We start from the raw sequence: 15,048 nt of genomic DNA on the forward strand, positions 1-15,048 counted from the left end.
GGGCTAAACAGGCCATTCTCTCCCTCTGGTCTCTGGTCGGGCCTCAGCATTTCCCAGATGGCTTGAGACCATATTGTGTGCTGCCCATGTGCTGCTCTAAATAACACGAGCACGCAGTGAAAAAGGCCTCTCTTCTCTCCGTATTGAGAAGAAAACCGCTGTAGGCTGTACCTTTTGGCCCTTCTTTTGCTCGAATACCTTCTTTAACCAAGAGAAAGCAGGCCTCAGATTTGGCCTTCGGAAAGCAAGGGAACTGAGTTAGAATGAATAGCATTGTTTTGTTTTTCTTGTATTTATTATACGGCTGCCTTCTGTTTACAGCAAGTCATAGCTGTTTTTCAAGGTGGTAGTGAGATACAGTTTGCTTTTGAAGTAAATTTCTTTAAATAAGAAGAGTGAACCTGTTGAAAGAAAAACATCGTGTAAATAATTGTCTAAGTGGGGACCTCCCTGGTGGCACAGTGGTTAAGAGTCCGCCTGCCAATGCAGGGGACACGGGTTCGAGCCCTGGCCCGGGAAGATCCCACATGCTGCGGAGCAACTAAGCCTGCGCACCGCAATGAAGAGTAGCCCCCGCTCACTGCAACTAGAGAAAGCCCGCGCACAGCGCCAAAGACCCAACGCAGCCAAAGATAAATAAATACAATAAATAAATTTATTAAAAAAAATTGTCTAATGGCCCTCACATATGGTAAAAGACCTGGTGGTGGCACAGGAGTGACTGAAGTTTAGGAAATACTCGTATCCAATAGAGATTAAACGTCTTCATTATTCATAACAATAAAACAGCTACTACTGAGTATCAGTTATATGCCAGGGACTTTAAATTTGTTATTTCTAATCTTTATAAAAACCCTATGAAGTAGTTATTTTTTTAAATAATCTTTTACTTTTCTTTTTTTGTTTTATTTTTTGGCTGCATTGGGTCTTTGTTGCTGAGCATGGGCTTTTTCTAGTTTCAGCAAGTGGGGGCTACTCTTCGTTGCAGTGCGCAGGCTTCTCATTGTGGTGGCTTCTCTTGTTGCAGAGCATGGGCTCTAGGCACGCGGGCTTCAGTAGTTGTGGCGTGTGGGCTCAGTAGTTGTGGCACACAGGCTTCATTGCTCCGCGGCATGTGGGATCTTCCCAGACCAGGGATCGAACCCATGATTCCTTGCATTGGCAGGTGGATTCTTAACCACTGGACCACCAGGGAAGTCCTAGACTTTGTTTTCTTTTTTTAACTTTCACTATCCCATTCATTTAGTGACAGTACTGACTTAAAGACATGTTATATGACATTTCAGCAACACTGCTTTTTTGACACCCTTAATCTTCCGTGGAACATTTTTGTACAGATCCATTAACAGGTATCTCTGTCTTTGATGAACAGTATCTAACATTTTCGTGCACTCATCTTCCTCAGCTGTGATCTTAGAACTCTTCACAGCAGACAGTCCAAGGCCCTGGCTTGGAAGGACGTTTCACTGGGGCTCAGCTCAGCCCTCGGAGGCAGTTTGCGGGCACACCTCTGACGCCTACCTGCTCCTGAGCCTTCTCCCCTGGAGGATGAGGGTCGCTCAAGGAAAGCCTGCCCGGCTGGAGCTACAGAATCCCGCCACTTTATAAACAGCCTCGTTCCTAATCTACCTCCCTGCTCCTTTCTGAGCCAGCGACCCAGTCCACTGGCTGGAAGATTCTGTCCAGAACTGTGCAGACGGGTCTCCATGCCGCTGCACCAGGAAAAGTGAGGACAAAATCACAAGCTGCCTCAAAAGGGGAGAAGAGAAGAACTCTCACGCAGTTGCTTCAATTCAAACCAGCTGTGAGTGACTAAAATGCCCAGTTTATCCCGAGGTATACGTGGGTCCACTCACATTTGGCTCTAGGCCCCCAACTGCAGTCCACTTCTCCCACCACTAGATGGCAATCCCGTTTTTTAAAATTAATTAATTTATTTATGTATTTATTTTTGGCTGCGTTGGGTCTTCGCTGCTGCGTGCGGGCCTTCTTTAATTGCGTCCAGCGGGGGCTGCTCTTCGTTGCGGTGCGCGGGCTTCTCATTGCAGTGGCTTCTCGTTGCAGAGCACGGGCTCCAGGTGTGCAGCCTTCAGTAGTTGTGGCATGCAGGCTCAGTAGTTGTGGTGCACGGGCTTAGTTGCTCCGCGGCATGTGGGATCTTCCCGGACCAGGGCTCGAACCCGTGTCCCCTGCATTGGCAGGCGGGTTCTTAACCACTGTGCCACCAGGGAAGCCCGGCAATCGTGGTTTTTTGTTTTGTTTTGTTTTTGTTTTTGCGGTACGCGGGCCTCTCACTGTTGTGGCCTCTCCCGTTGCGGAGCGCAGGCTCCGGACGCGCAGGCTCAGCAGTCATGGCTCACGGGCCTAGCCGCTCCATGGTATGTGGGATCTTCCCGGAGCGGGGCACGAACCTGTGTCCCCTGCATCGGCAGGCGGACTCCCAACCACTGCGCCACCAGGGAAGCCCGTCAGCAATCGTGTTTTAAAGCAGATTTTATTCAAGCAATAACACTGAAGTTAAAAAGTAAAAAATAACTGTTTTCACCCCATTATGTTGGAATAAGTCTTAAACCCTTTTGTGAGTGAAGATGAGGGAAAGCAGGACGTTTCAGCAGCCACTGGTGGGCGCGTGAGCTGACATCGCACTTGTCGGGGGACTGGGCAGTGATGCTCACGCCCTGCACGTCCTGGGACCTGGCAGACATGGCAGGTCTCACCCTTGATAAGGACGAGGACGGCCAACACGTACTGTGTTCCTGCTGTGTGCCAGGCACGAAGCCTCATTTAATCCCCACAACTCTAAGAAGTACTATTATTTCCCCTCAATTTACAAATGAGGAAGTCAGCCGCAGAAAGGTCAGGTAACTCGCCCAAGGTCACAGAGCTCGCAAGTGGCAGAGCCACAATCCACACCCTGCTTCCACTGCGCCGCACACGGCTCGTGTTCCAGGAAACAGGTACACCTGGGGGTGCTCACTGAAGCACTGTCTGCAGCAGGGAAACACTGTTGGTCTAACAGCCCACAGGCGAGACCGTAAAGCACAAGGGGACAAGGCAGGGCGCTTGGGAGCCGTGCGCTAGATTTAGTGGTGGTCAACCTGGATGATCTCAGAGACTGATGTTGAGACACAGCAGTAAAAACCAAGCACAGAAATTAGAACTGTGTTATTCATGACGACCAGCACAGGTATAAGTAGTAAGACCATAAAAGGATACGCTCGAAATAGCGCACCCCGTTTATGATGGTGTTTGTCTCAGGGGAGAGGCAAGTGGGATTAGGGAAAACGGCTTTTATCTGTAGTGTCTATTATCTTTTTTCTCTCTCTCTTCCTCCCTCCCTCTTGAGCAAAAAGGAAAAAACTCAAACCCTACTCTAACTCAGAAAAGCATTTTATGATTGATCTTCACAAACACATTTCTTTTTTAAAATATTTATTTGGCTGCGCCGCGTCTTAACTGCGGCATGCCGGATCTTAGTTGCGGCACGCAGGATCTTAGTTAAGGCATGTGGGATCTAGTTCCTCGACCAGGGATTTAACCCGGGCCCCATGCACTGGGAGCGTGGAGTCTTACTCACTGGACCGCAGGGAAGTCCCCACGAACGCAGTTCTTACACCTGACAGCTGTGACTGTCAAGGCAACAGGTGAGCCTTTGCTCAGGCAGGGTATCTCCCCAGAGATTCCCCCAGGCTCCCTCCTCGGGTGTAAACAGCTCATGAGTTCAGCAGGTTAGGCCTCCAGCCACAGCACATCTTTGTTAACCTGGAAAAGAAGGATGGAGGGAAAGGAAGGGAGCCCGGGAGTCAGTTCTGCCTTTTACTTAGTAATTGGTTTGCTTTAAGACGGTGCTTCTCTTTAGGACACCAGCTCCAAACAACTGAGGTGTTTCTTTAAACATAAAAGTTCCAACTGTTCCCTTGCTTCGCTTTTTGTGTGTAGGAGGAGGGTAGGGTAGGTTACAATCAAATGTTTAATTGCTCAGGTGGAAAGGTCAGTGATTAAAACAAATTTCCCCCCTCCAACTTCTTCTAAAGCTGTAGGCAAATTGGTTACCTAGAAACACAATGACTTATGACTAACCGGCCTCCTGTATTGACCAGGGTCAACACATATGAAACCATAGGTCATTCGTTGACAAGTTTTCCTAGAACTCTGAAAGGTTTATAGAGGTTAATGTTCCCAGATTAACGGGGGCTAATGGCTCTGAACAAGAAGCCAGGTCTGAGGGAAAAAAAATCGAAAACTGGTTTTTAGTGCCAGCATGGAGCTTTTGCCAGCTGCGAAATGCATTAATAAGAATGTGTAGGGAATTCCCTGGTGGTCCAGTGGTTATGACTCTGCACTTTCACTGCTGGGGCCTGGGTTCAATCCCTAGTCGGGGAACTAAGATCCCACAAGCCACACAGCGGGGGCGGGGGGGAGGCGGGGAAGAAGTGTAGAATTGCAGAGGAAAGGTGGAATAGCTTGGCGTGCAGATTAGCTTTGACTCTAACGGATTGCCTCAAAGCTCAGGACGGTAAGGCTCTGTTCTGCACTTCTGTGAGGAGGCCTCAGAAGAGCAATCTATACTTCCTTTTACAAATACTTTAATTATCCTGTTGCAAATCCTGTTTCCCTTCCCTGGAGTTTAATATGCCACATCGCTTAGGGGAACAAGTGGTTCCAAGTATTAGGAACACCCACGGTAGTTCTGGACGAGCTGTGACTCCGTGAGAAACTTCCTCTTCTGCCGTAGTAGCGAGACAAGCTCTTTTCAGTTGACCTCCCCCGCTCAGGGGAATGAGAGCCTCCTTCACTGGAGAGCCTGAGGCGTGTGGTGGATGCAGGGAGGAACCGGTGCAGTTCCGGAGGCCTTAACTGTTTTCACTCCCACCACGCCTTCCCGGTCGGACTGAGGGTCTTTCATGGAACAATTCGCGCCACCTCAGCTTGGGAGACTTGGGACAGAGTGACAGGTCCGAGGTGTGTTTATCTTAAGCCGAGAGAACCTGCTGGGTCTGGGCTCCCCAACTCTAGGGTGAGGCTTGGTGGAGCAGTGGCCACACCTGCTGGGACAGCTCCGAATGTTCTCACTTGGTTTCTGACTTTGGAAATTACAGGCTACAGGAATATACGCTGCTTGAAAAATATGTGAGGTGTGTGGAGTCAACACCAGGTCTCCCTCAATCCTCCCCCCTCCTACCCGAAGCTTACTTTCCATGTGAGGTGACCGTGGTCAAGGGCACCTCCTTCGTGTGTGCATGTACATACAACACACCCCAGAGCTACTGGGTCAATGGTAAAATTCTGAATTTAGAAACAAAATCTAAACAATTCCAGGTTTGTGAAATCACTCTAAATGCACAAATTTAAATGAAAAGCAAAACCAAAAGCCTCATTCCTTAATCACATCTTATATTTTCTTATAATTAATGGCTAACGAAGGAAAAAAGTGTTTGTAGCACCCTACTATTTTAAGACAGCAACTGTAACTTAAATGCTAATCTACTCCATAAAACAGGGAGCCTTCCCCCAGGGCTGTAGTGGGCGTTTATTAAGTCTCCCGAACCCAGGGGCAACTAGTCAGTTTTATTACTTATTAAACATAGGAAAAAATTACATGTTATTATTGTTTCCCATAGCTGGAAAATTCCACAAACAATACATTTTCTACATGTACACAATCCCTTGACTCAAACCAGAAGCTAGCTACCAAAATACCTACAATTACGATCTCAGACTGGAGCCTGGCTGCTTCTGAGGGTTATTTGGTGGGATGCCAAGGGGCATTGCCCACGATAATGTGAGTGTGCTCCATCTGTCCAGAGAGCAATGTCTACTTGAGGCTAAGGAATCATGTTTATTTTTCAAAAATGTCAAATGGAAGCTTTTTCCCCCAAATTAAATACAGGGAACCACATACATAAAACAAGTTTTAGGAGCCGGCACTGGCAGCAATAGTTGGCTGATACAAATTCTCACTGCACACATACCCTAGGGGTGCGCACAGCCCTACCCCCCCCCACCCCCCGGCGTACCCAGGGGAAATGCTTGGCACACCAAGCCTCACCGCCCTGAATCTCTCAGTTCAAAGACTGGGCGCCCTGCCTGGGACACAGAAAGGTCTATGGGGGTCCAAGAGCCGCCAACATTGTGCCAGTGTTGCTTGCCTTTTTTCGGGTAAATGCTAGTCAGAGGTAGCAGAGCTGGTCTTTTATGTGCTAAAGTCCAGCTCTTTAAATTTAACTTTTCTGGCTTTGCCTTTTTGGTTGCAATAAATTTCAACAAATTACTAGTTCTGCTTGTGTTACTCCAGCTCTCAGACCCTGTGGCACCTCGTTCCAGATCACAGGAAACAGTGATACATGTTCCCAAACTCTGAGAAAGCCCTGAACGTTCCCACACAGCTTCCTGCCCTTTAATCTAGTTTCTGAATATTCTGGTTCTTTTCCTTCTTTGTATATTCTTCTAGTCGAAGAAGCCACTTTGCCCAGTACTGGGAGCAGAGCTCTGCGTCCATGAAATGTGGGTGGGCAGGGGACCCGTCTTTGTAGGCAACCACGATCAAGCCGCACTGAACCTAGGAAGGAACACAGGGCAATTCCAGCATCTCCACCGTAGCAAGAGAGTTGAGGTCCATTTCCTTCTTACTCCAGGGCACACTCAGAACAAAACAATCTACAGTAACAGCTCCTAACTCAATTTCTAAGGTGGGTTGATGAAAGACTGGCCCAGGATACACAAGAACACAAAGATGACAGTTAAGATGCTAAAGAATGGACTGTGATCGTTAAAGATTAACAACAACAAAAAGCCCCGGAAGAGGGGGAAAGTGCTTTCTGAAGTGGTAGGACAGCAACAGAGTAAGCAGTGGGTTACAAACAGAATAAAACCCTAAGGAGGGAAGGAGCTATAACCCAGCATCGAGCAAAGCTTTAAGTAAGCAGAGGCCCGCATCCTGACCTGAAAGCTGTAGTTGATGTCATGGTTTATGGCACCAACATACGCCACGACTTGCAGCGGGTTGTCAAATGTATTCTGGATGAAAGGCTTTCGCTTCTCGGATGTCTTCCAATCAATCACACACAGCTTGCCCCTAAAGAGAAACCAGAGGAAGCCCTTGAAGTAACAGTGCACACTAAAACGCTATTAGGCTAAGCCTCTTCTTACACACAGTTTGCTACTTGTCACCCAACGACTTGCTTCAATTCCCCACATTCCAAGAAGTCGGCTCTCCTGAGCTTTACTTAGGGTTGAAGAGGTGTGACGTTCTCTTTCCTTTGAGCCCCTCATTCAGGTCAGCCACGAGGTATGACGGAAGATGCTTCCTAAGTGCACCCATGGGAGCTGCAGGTGTGGGCCCAGGTGCGAGTGCTGGGAAACAACTTCTCCAGCACAAGCTTCTAAACTTTCTAGACGTTTCTTTGGACCTCCATGGTTTAACATTTGACAAAGGAATTGAAACTATTATTATCTTAGTTGATTTGGCTTCAAACGTCTATCAGAACGAACCACAACAGACCAGTAGCAAAGTCCCCATCGTAAAGGACTAAGCATCGTGGTGCCTCAGAAACCAAAGCTGGAGTTCAAATCCATCAACACTTAACAGGCACCAACTATATGCAGAAATATAAATAAGAAGACCTTGGTCCCTGTCCTAAAAGTTTACACACAGGGTAGGGATATTCCTATTAGGGATATTGGGAAAATAGAAAAATTCCTGCCACTTTTTTTTAGTTAAATAACCAGTACATCCCCCACCCCGACCCCATCCCGGTGGACTTTTACACTTGCCAAGCACAGGTGTCAAAAGGGTCGCAGGGTGGGTGCACTGAGAACCGGTGATTCTCAAAGGGCTCTATCTGCTCACTTCAGCTTCAAAACCAGCAGTGTAGAGGGAGATCTGCACAGTTACCTTCCTGTCACCGTAGCACTAGATTACAACTTATGCAAGGTATTTATAAAATCTATAAAGTCTAGAATAGCGCCGTCTAAAGAAATAAAATGCGAGCTACACACATTATTTAAAATTTTCTAGTAGCTACATCCAAAAAGAATAAAAAAGTGAAATTTTAATATTTTATTTACCCCAACGTATCCAAAATATCATTTCAATATATAATTAATATTAAAAAGTTATTAATGAGATATTTTACATTCTCTTTTGTACAAAGTCATTGAAATCTAGTTTGTATATTTACAGCATACCTCTGTTTGGACTGGCCACGGTCACGTGCTTAATGATGGCCTTTTATGGCTAAAGGCTACTCTACTGGACGGTGCAGGTATAGAGGTAACATGTCATCTTTATAACTGTTTTCTATTGCTGTAGAGCTTGACAATCTATGCAAATGAAGAGAGGGCCCCAGCATCCCCAGGGCACTACCATTCCCAGTTCTCTCTCTTGAAAAAAATCAAAATACCCTACAGTAAAGACTTCTGCCACGTACCACTGTTTCTAGCAATGTACTATAACTTGTAGAACTTAATAACATGGAAAAAAAACTTAGTAGTATAAACCCAAATTAAAATTGTAATGAGACTGTCCACAAATAGCTCTTTAACAAATAAAAAGAGCTAATTTATTTTGCTCAGCCTAATTTATTTTGAAATGCAGGCTGAAATGACAAAACAGTGTTAAAACGCGTGTTCCCTGTGGCCCCGCAATTTCCCTTTTAGGTCTGTACCATAGAGCAACGGTTTGCTATCCTGGGTGCAAGTGACACATGCCTGGAAAATTTAAGAAGTATTCACGCCCAGGCCCACTTCAGATCAACGGAATTTATCCAAACCTCACATATCATTCACCAAAACAAACAAACCAACGAACCCGTGCGCCTGCCGAGAGAAATTCACGACAGAATAGGAGGAGACACGGTCATTGCTGTAGTTTGTAACTGAAAAACTAGAATAACCTGAGTGCTCCCAACAGGGAACTGGATATGGTTCATTCATACCCAACAGCAGTTAAAAAGAGAGAATAGGATCAAGAGAGAATAGGATCAAAATAATGTTGCTCACATTTACTGAGTAGATAGTGTGCATTTTAAGTACCGTACAGGGAATGTCTCATTTAACGTCTATAACAAACCTATGAGGTAGGCACTATTATTTGCCCTATTTTACAGATAAACAAATTGAGGTACAGAGAAGCCAAAGCCAAGTAAGTAGCCCAGGGTTAAGAAGAAAACCCAGAAACCAAACTCAGGCAGCCTGTCTCCAGAGCCCAGTAACTTTTAACTAGAGTTCCAAGGGTTTCACTCACAGATTTTCCCCTTATCCTGTTGTATCGCTCATATGCTTTTTTCTTTCCTTTTTTTGGGAATAGGGGTATCTGCAGGCTATATCTACCCTTGAAATTTGGAGTAAGTGGTGAAAACAGTAACAGAGCAGCAATTTAAAAGCCACGGGAAGCTTTATTAAGCTCAGAGTTCCTATCCATGTCAAACATGGCCTGGAAGCCAGGCAAAGAGTTGATTTTCAGGGCCAACAGATCAAGGTGCTATTTTTAGGGAAACAGGAAGGAGAATGCAGGAATCAAATTGGATCTCATGGCTGGTACTTTGCTAGGGGTGGGTGGGGGGAGGGGAGGAGAACATGCTGGAAAAAAGGCCATCCTAGGGATACTGGAAAGTTGTTACCTTTTCTCCACGAAACACTTTGACTTCGGAATGTAGATTTACAAGGATGAGATGGCTCTTACCTGATGTGGCTTTATAGAGGCCACACCTTGAAGCAGGAATTAAAAGGAAAAACTAGCACTGGAAGGGAACCATGTGTCCCACCCAGAATGAATTCACCTCCACACTTGATGTAAAAAATTGAATACTTACTGATAATCAGCTACACAGTCCAGCAGACCTACATACTTTAGGGTCTCATGTTTAACAGCGCTTTCCAGAGCCTGCACTCCACTGACATCTCTCAGAACATGCTGGATACTTTGGATGTAGCCAGATTTGAGGAGATTTTCATCAGGCTCTTTCAAGTTCCCCTGGGGTGACAGTATGCTTTCCAAGGCTTCATGAAACCGTTTCCCTTGTAAAAACATGTCTGAAAAGAAAATCAGGGGAAAAGGAAGACAACAGCAATAACAAAAAAACCCCAAACAAAGCTAATACTAATGAACAGATACTCTATAAAACTCTCAACGATCAAATTAAAAATTACATGAATTACCTTTAAGTGACAACTCCTAAGACACCGTATTTCAGCCTCTTGTGAAATACACTAAGAATGCACTTTGAAAACAAAAGGGACTAGTAGAGCTTAGATAATAAAATAGATTAAAATGAAATATTTCTAGTAGCATTAGGTCAAAGCTAGAATTGAAGATCTGGGCTTACAGGACCACACCTAGTGAATTCACACAGAATTTAGTGTGAATTTAAGTGTCCGTTTAACTTAGGTAACCAGTAAGTTAACTAGCTGTGATAAATATTAGGGAACTGTGCTTGTTTACAGTTCTTTTTAGAACCAAATCTTAATTATGAACATAGATGGAGGCATCCTTTTACCAACAGGCTTAGTGACTGGCAAAGAGTGAAAATCAAGGCACACACAAATTAATGTTGTGGGATTTGGGGCAGAGGGGAGGAAAATATATGACATTCTTCTCCTGCACTTTCTTTTAGGGCAAGAACAGCCTACGACAGTGGCTCTGTCCTGAATTTTTTTTCCTCGTACACTTTTTTTTTTTTGGCCTCCATGTAGCATGTGGGTTCTTGGTTCCCTGACCAGCGATCGAACCCGTGCCCCTTGCAATGGAAGCGTGGAGTCTTAACCATTGGACCGCCAGGGAAGTCCCTTCTCATACACTTTTAAGAAAAGACACAAACATATTCAACAAATGCAAGAAACACTACATATTCACTTGACTTTTGATAAGGGAAGGAGAGAAAGAAAGAAAAAGAGTGTATTGCTGTGCTAAGCAGTGGCCTTGGTGCTTTCAAACTGTTAACTTTCAAACACAACAACCTGGCAAGATAAGGATCGTCACCCCCATTTTAATGAAGAAGGCCTAGGCAGTGCTGTTAATCTGCCTCAAAGCAAAATGCTGGCCAGGGGCCTGGCACCAGAGCCCAAGGTCATTCTGGTCCCTCACACAGCAGAGTGAGAGATGAAAAATCAGGGACCGTCAGGAAGATACACACAGAAACAGAGCTTGGAGACAGACCCACAGAAAATGAGGAAAACCATCTCATCTAATGAGGTAATGTCAAACCATATTACCTTTGTCAAGTATTTTTTACAAAGATTTTGAAAGGTCAGTTCTACCATTGGCAAAAAGTGGAATTGCTTCAGGGAAATTGGAAAGTGAAGTGAAATTCAACTGAGGAAATAAGTTATTCTACTCCAAATTTACTTGGCTTAATTGGACTTATTAGCACATAAAAGGCCTACAGATTTAAGCCTTATGGAATTAAAACCTAGGGAAAAGAAGAGCAGTATTTATCTACAGACTAGTTTTACTGAAGCAGAACACAAACATATTAAAAACATGAAGGAAAAAAATTTGTTTATCAACAGCCAAGCAAATAGACAACTCATTCCCCACTGCAGTCTTAACCCCAGGGAGGTCTTCATATTTAAGGGGCAACAAACATGGGATCTGGGTTACAGAATCCCTTAGGACTGTAAAGCTGAGAACATTAAACGTGATTAAACTTGTGAAAATAAATCTTAAAAGATTCAAGAGTTATCGCAGATAGCATCAAGTCAGAGTATTCACTCAATAAATTAAAGGAATAAAAGTGAAATGTTTTCAAGTCCCAGTAAATAAAACGTATTTAAAAAAAAAAATGAGTTTCCTATATTCTGACTGACAGCGTGGATATTTTAGAATTTAAAAAGTCAGTGTAGGACTTCCCTGGTGGCGCAGTGGTTAAGAATTCGCCTGCCAACGCAGGGAACACAGGTTCGAGCCCTGGCCGGGGAAGATCCCACATGCTGTGGAGCAACGAAGCCCGTGCGCCACAACTACTGAGCCTTTGCTCTAGAGCCCTCAAGCCACAACTACTGAGCCCACGTGCTACAACTACTGAAGCCTGTGTGCCTAGAGCCCGTGATTCGCAACAAGAGAAGCCACTGCAATGAGAAGCCCGCGCACCGCAATGAAGAGTAGCCCCCGCTCACCGCAACTAGAGAAAGCCCGCGCGCAGCAATGAAGACCCAACGCAGCCAAAAGTAAATAAAATAAATAAATTTATATAAAAATAAAAGGTAATTAGCTCCTGCATATAGTCCTTGCCCCAGGGAGCCAAGGAATTTACATGGGGCTCCGGCCTTGACCATTTTTGCCATGTCCAAGTGCCACCTAAATACTTAATATTTTTTCTTTAAAACACGTGACCACAGGTTTACTGTGTTACGCATACACACAGGTTTTTTCTAAGATGCCTCAAAATAAGTGCATTGCTCTTAAATTAAAAATTAAAGTTCTTGTGTACCACGAGGGGTACATGTACTGCTCTCTGGGAAGCATGGCCTAAGGAATGCTCAGTGTAAAACTTAGCTTCAACAACTATAATCCCGATGGGGGACCAGCTAATTCTCCTGTACCATTGGTCTTTTCTTTCATCTTGCTTTTGAATGCAATCTATTTTAAGAAAGCTATTCTCCTCACTTGTCTAGGAAGTTAGTGAGTTAGGAGTTGAAGGCTGAAGTTTATCAATTCTCAGTTCCTAATGAAGAACATCTGATCATCTCAATTTACTAAGACCTAAATACAGATCACATGTTCTGGCTTTTTGCCCATCTTTAAATTTATGAGTCAGTCTCTGCTGATAAGCAGAGCAAGGGGGTATTTACTAGATTCTGAACAGAATGCCTAGCGAACAACTAGAATTCCATTATGAAACGACTGACTCTCCCATAATCAAACGAAACAGGCAATTCTAATACTTAAGTTTGTAGCTTATAAAATAAATGCATTTCATACATCTTTAGTCAAAGTACCTGATCTCTGTGCTTCAATTTTATCTGTGAAATGGGGATAATAGTATCTGTGCTTCCTAGAGTTGTCATGAGGATTAAATGAGTTAATATATAAAAAATGCTGTTAATACTAATTATCATTTGAAAGTAGTTCCTCACTAGTTAACGTTAGAAAAAGAACAACTCATCCTTTTGACACTGGTGCTCTGTATTCTGGAAAACATAATAACCATACAGAATCAGGATTAAGAAAATTACTTGAAGTATATTCTGCAAAGCCATCCTCTCCCAGTTCCAGAATCATCCGACGTTTCCACCTCTCCAAACAGGAAATCTGTTCTGAGGTCATGGTCTGCTGAAGGATTCGGGTCACACTTGGTATCGTATTCCTTTGCAAAGGGATTTTCAAAGGAATTGTAGGATCACTTGCTGCATTTGGTTTTCCGCTTTTCTCTGGATTGAAGAGAGGACACCAGTTTCGTGGAACTCCTGCTTCTTCTTGCTTTGGGGCCTTACACTTCCTCACAGGTCCGTAGAGTAAAGCATCTTCCTCAAACAAAGACTGTGGCGCCTGAGCATGGCCTCTGAATGACAAGACAGACCTTACTAAATCAGAGTACTTTTCTTGGTCCACTTCTTCATAGGGGTTCACTTTTTTCTTCCGGCCACACAAATAAGAGGAAGTGGAGAAGACCACACGGGGGGCTGGTTCTACAGAAAACCCCTTTGAACTTTTAAGCTGCCTGCAGATGGTCTGAAATACCTTCATCTTCAGATTTGTTTCACTTCCCTCTCGTCTACTTGTAATGTCGAGGACCTTTTTAATTTTCGCTTTCCTATCAAAGAGAAAAGTGGTGTTAGATATCAAATGTGTTAAATATTTGAACCATCAAAGCGAAAGCTGCAACTGTATGATATTGCACATTAAAATTGTATTCGGTACGCTTTTTCGACATGTTTAACAGAGGAAAACAAACCTGACTCCATACTGAATCTATTACTTTAGCTCTAACCTTTGTGCCCTGTTGCAGGGGGCTTAGTTTTTTCGGCTCTGCACCTTTTGGAAAAGTACGTTGCCTATAGCCTGAAATACACAGGAGAACCCATTCTCAAGGCTCTGACCTTTAAAGGTATTAACACTTTTCCAATCATATAGAGATTAAAAAGTTGCAGAACAGAAAATAACGATCTTGTCGCAGGTATACAGGAACACTGTGACCAGACCTGCGTGGACAGCTGTAAGAACAAAGGATTCTGGCACCAAGAAGTGGGCAACAAGCAGCCACACCCCCTCCCCTTTTAGTATAAAAGAAGCCTGAACTCTAACTGGGGAAGATAGTTCTTTGGGACACAAGTCCACCATCTTCTCTGGCTGCTGGCTTTCTGAATAAGGTCTCTATACTTTGCCCTAACAGCTCATCTGTCAATTTATTGGCTTGTCCTGCAGCCGAGCTTGGACTCGGTAATACTCGGACAAAACTATTTCTAAAGGACCGGCACCTGTTAAACGTGAAGTAGACAGCTTGGGGCCACATGTCCCCAGCTATGGAGCCATGTGCCGGCCACGAAGGTAGGCGTGTGTGAGACAAAGAAACACAGGACGCTCGAGGGGCGGCGACAGGCAGTTAACAGTGCCTCCACTCATCCCTAAACACCAGATTCTCTGCTACGTATCCTGCGTGGAGAGTTCTCATCTAACCCCTCACACCCTCCAAGGTGGGCACCACTGCGACCCGGCCCGCTCAAGACGCGGCACTCGCGCTCCTGAAGGGTCTCCGTTGACCTGCCGGCCAGAGGCCATCAGCAGGGCCCACCGCCCAATCCCCGCTCCGGCGGAGGCGCAGCCCCAGCGGGGACAGGACGGCGGCGGCCCCTCGGGCGGGCGTCAGAGTTAGGGAGGGCCAGCAGGGGAGGTACCTCGGAAGCCGGCGCGCTCTGCTTGGTCCAAGGGCGCGACAATCCCGCGAGCAGGTACTTTCGTCAATCCCGCGCTTTGCTCCAGACTTAGGCCCCGCCCCAGGCACGGCGGCCCCAGCATACACTGCGGTGCTCACGCCCCACCCCAGCCCCTCGTGCACCTCAGTGGACACTCGAGCGATCCGTGGGGAGACCCTCCCCGCACGCAGAAGCGCG

The 15,048-nt window shown here is 45.3% G+C and overlaps 1 protein-coding gene across 4 annotated transcripts; it reads right to left on the reverse strand.

The window, feature by feature from the left end:
* Positions 1–314: 314 nt before the first annotated feature.
* Positions 315–15,033, reverse strand: MGME1 (mitochondrial genome maintenance exonuclease 1). Of its 4 annotated transcripts, none has more exons than XM_032604857.1 (5): positions 14,416–14,757; positions 13,174–13,751; positions 9,813–10,032; positions 6,943–7,075; positions 315–401 (listed from the first exon to the last, which is right to left on the reverse strand). In XM_032604857.1, the coding sequence occupies exons 1-5, from the start codon at positions 14,448–14,450 to the stop codon at positions 339–341; spliced, it is 1,029 nt and encodes a 342-aa protein (XP_032460748.1). In that variant the 5' UTR covers positions 14,451–14,757; the 3' UTR covers positions 315–338. The 4 variants fall into 4 exon arrangements, with proteins under 4 accessions (XP_032460748.1, XP_032460750.1, XP_032460751.1 ...); XM_032604859.1 differs by lacking the exon at positions 315–401 and adding an exon at positions 2,378–3,762 and having other exon boundaries at positions 14,416–14,756; XM_032604860.1 differs by lacking the exons at positions 315–401; positions 14,416–14,757 and adding exons at positions 5,378–6,559; positions 14,833–15,033.
* Positions 15,034–15,048: the final 15 nt, after the last annotated feature.

Source organism: Phocoena sinus, chromosome 15 (assembly GCF_008692025.1).
Source record: "Phocoena sinus isolate mPhoSin1 chromosome 15, mPhoSin1.pri, whole genome shotgun sequence".
NCBI classification, from domain to species: domain Eukaryota; kingdom Metazoa; phylum Chordata; class Mammalia; order Artiodactyla; family Phocoenidae; genus Phocoena; species Phocoena sinus.

What these genes read in the sequence shown, in the direction of transcription:
- MGME1 (XM_032604856.1), bottom strand. Translation starts at nt 14,450, where the DNA reads ATGTGGCCCCAAGCTGTCTACTTCACGTTTAACAG. An exon ending in GTCTACTTCACGTTTAACAG is followed by an intron (nt 13,752 to 14,415) that starts GTGCCGGTCCTT and finishes TCTCTTTGATAG; the next exon opens with GAAAGCGAAAATTAAAAAGG. An exon ending in CTTTGCAGAATATACTTCAA is followed by an intron (nt 10,033 to 13,173) that starts GTAATTTTCTTA and finishes TTTTCTTTTCAG; the next exon opens with ACATGTTTTTACAAGGGAAA.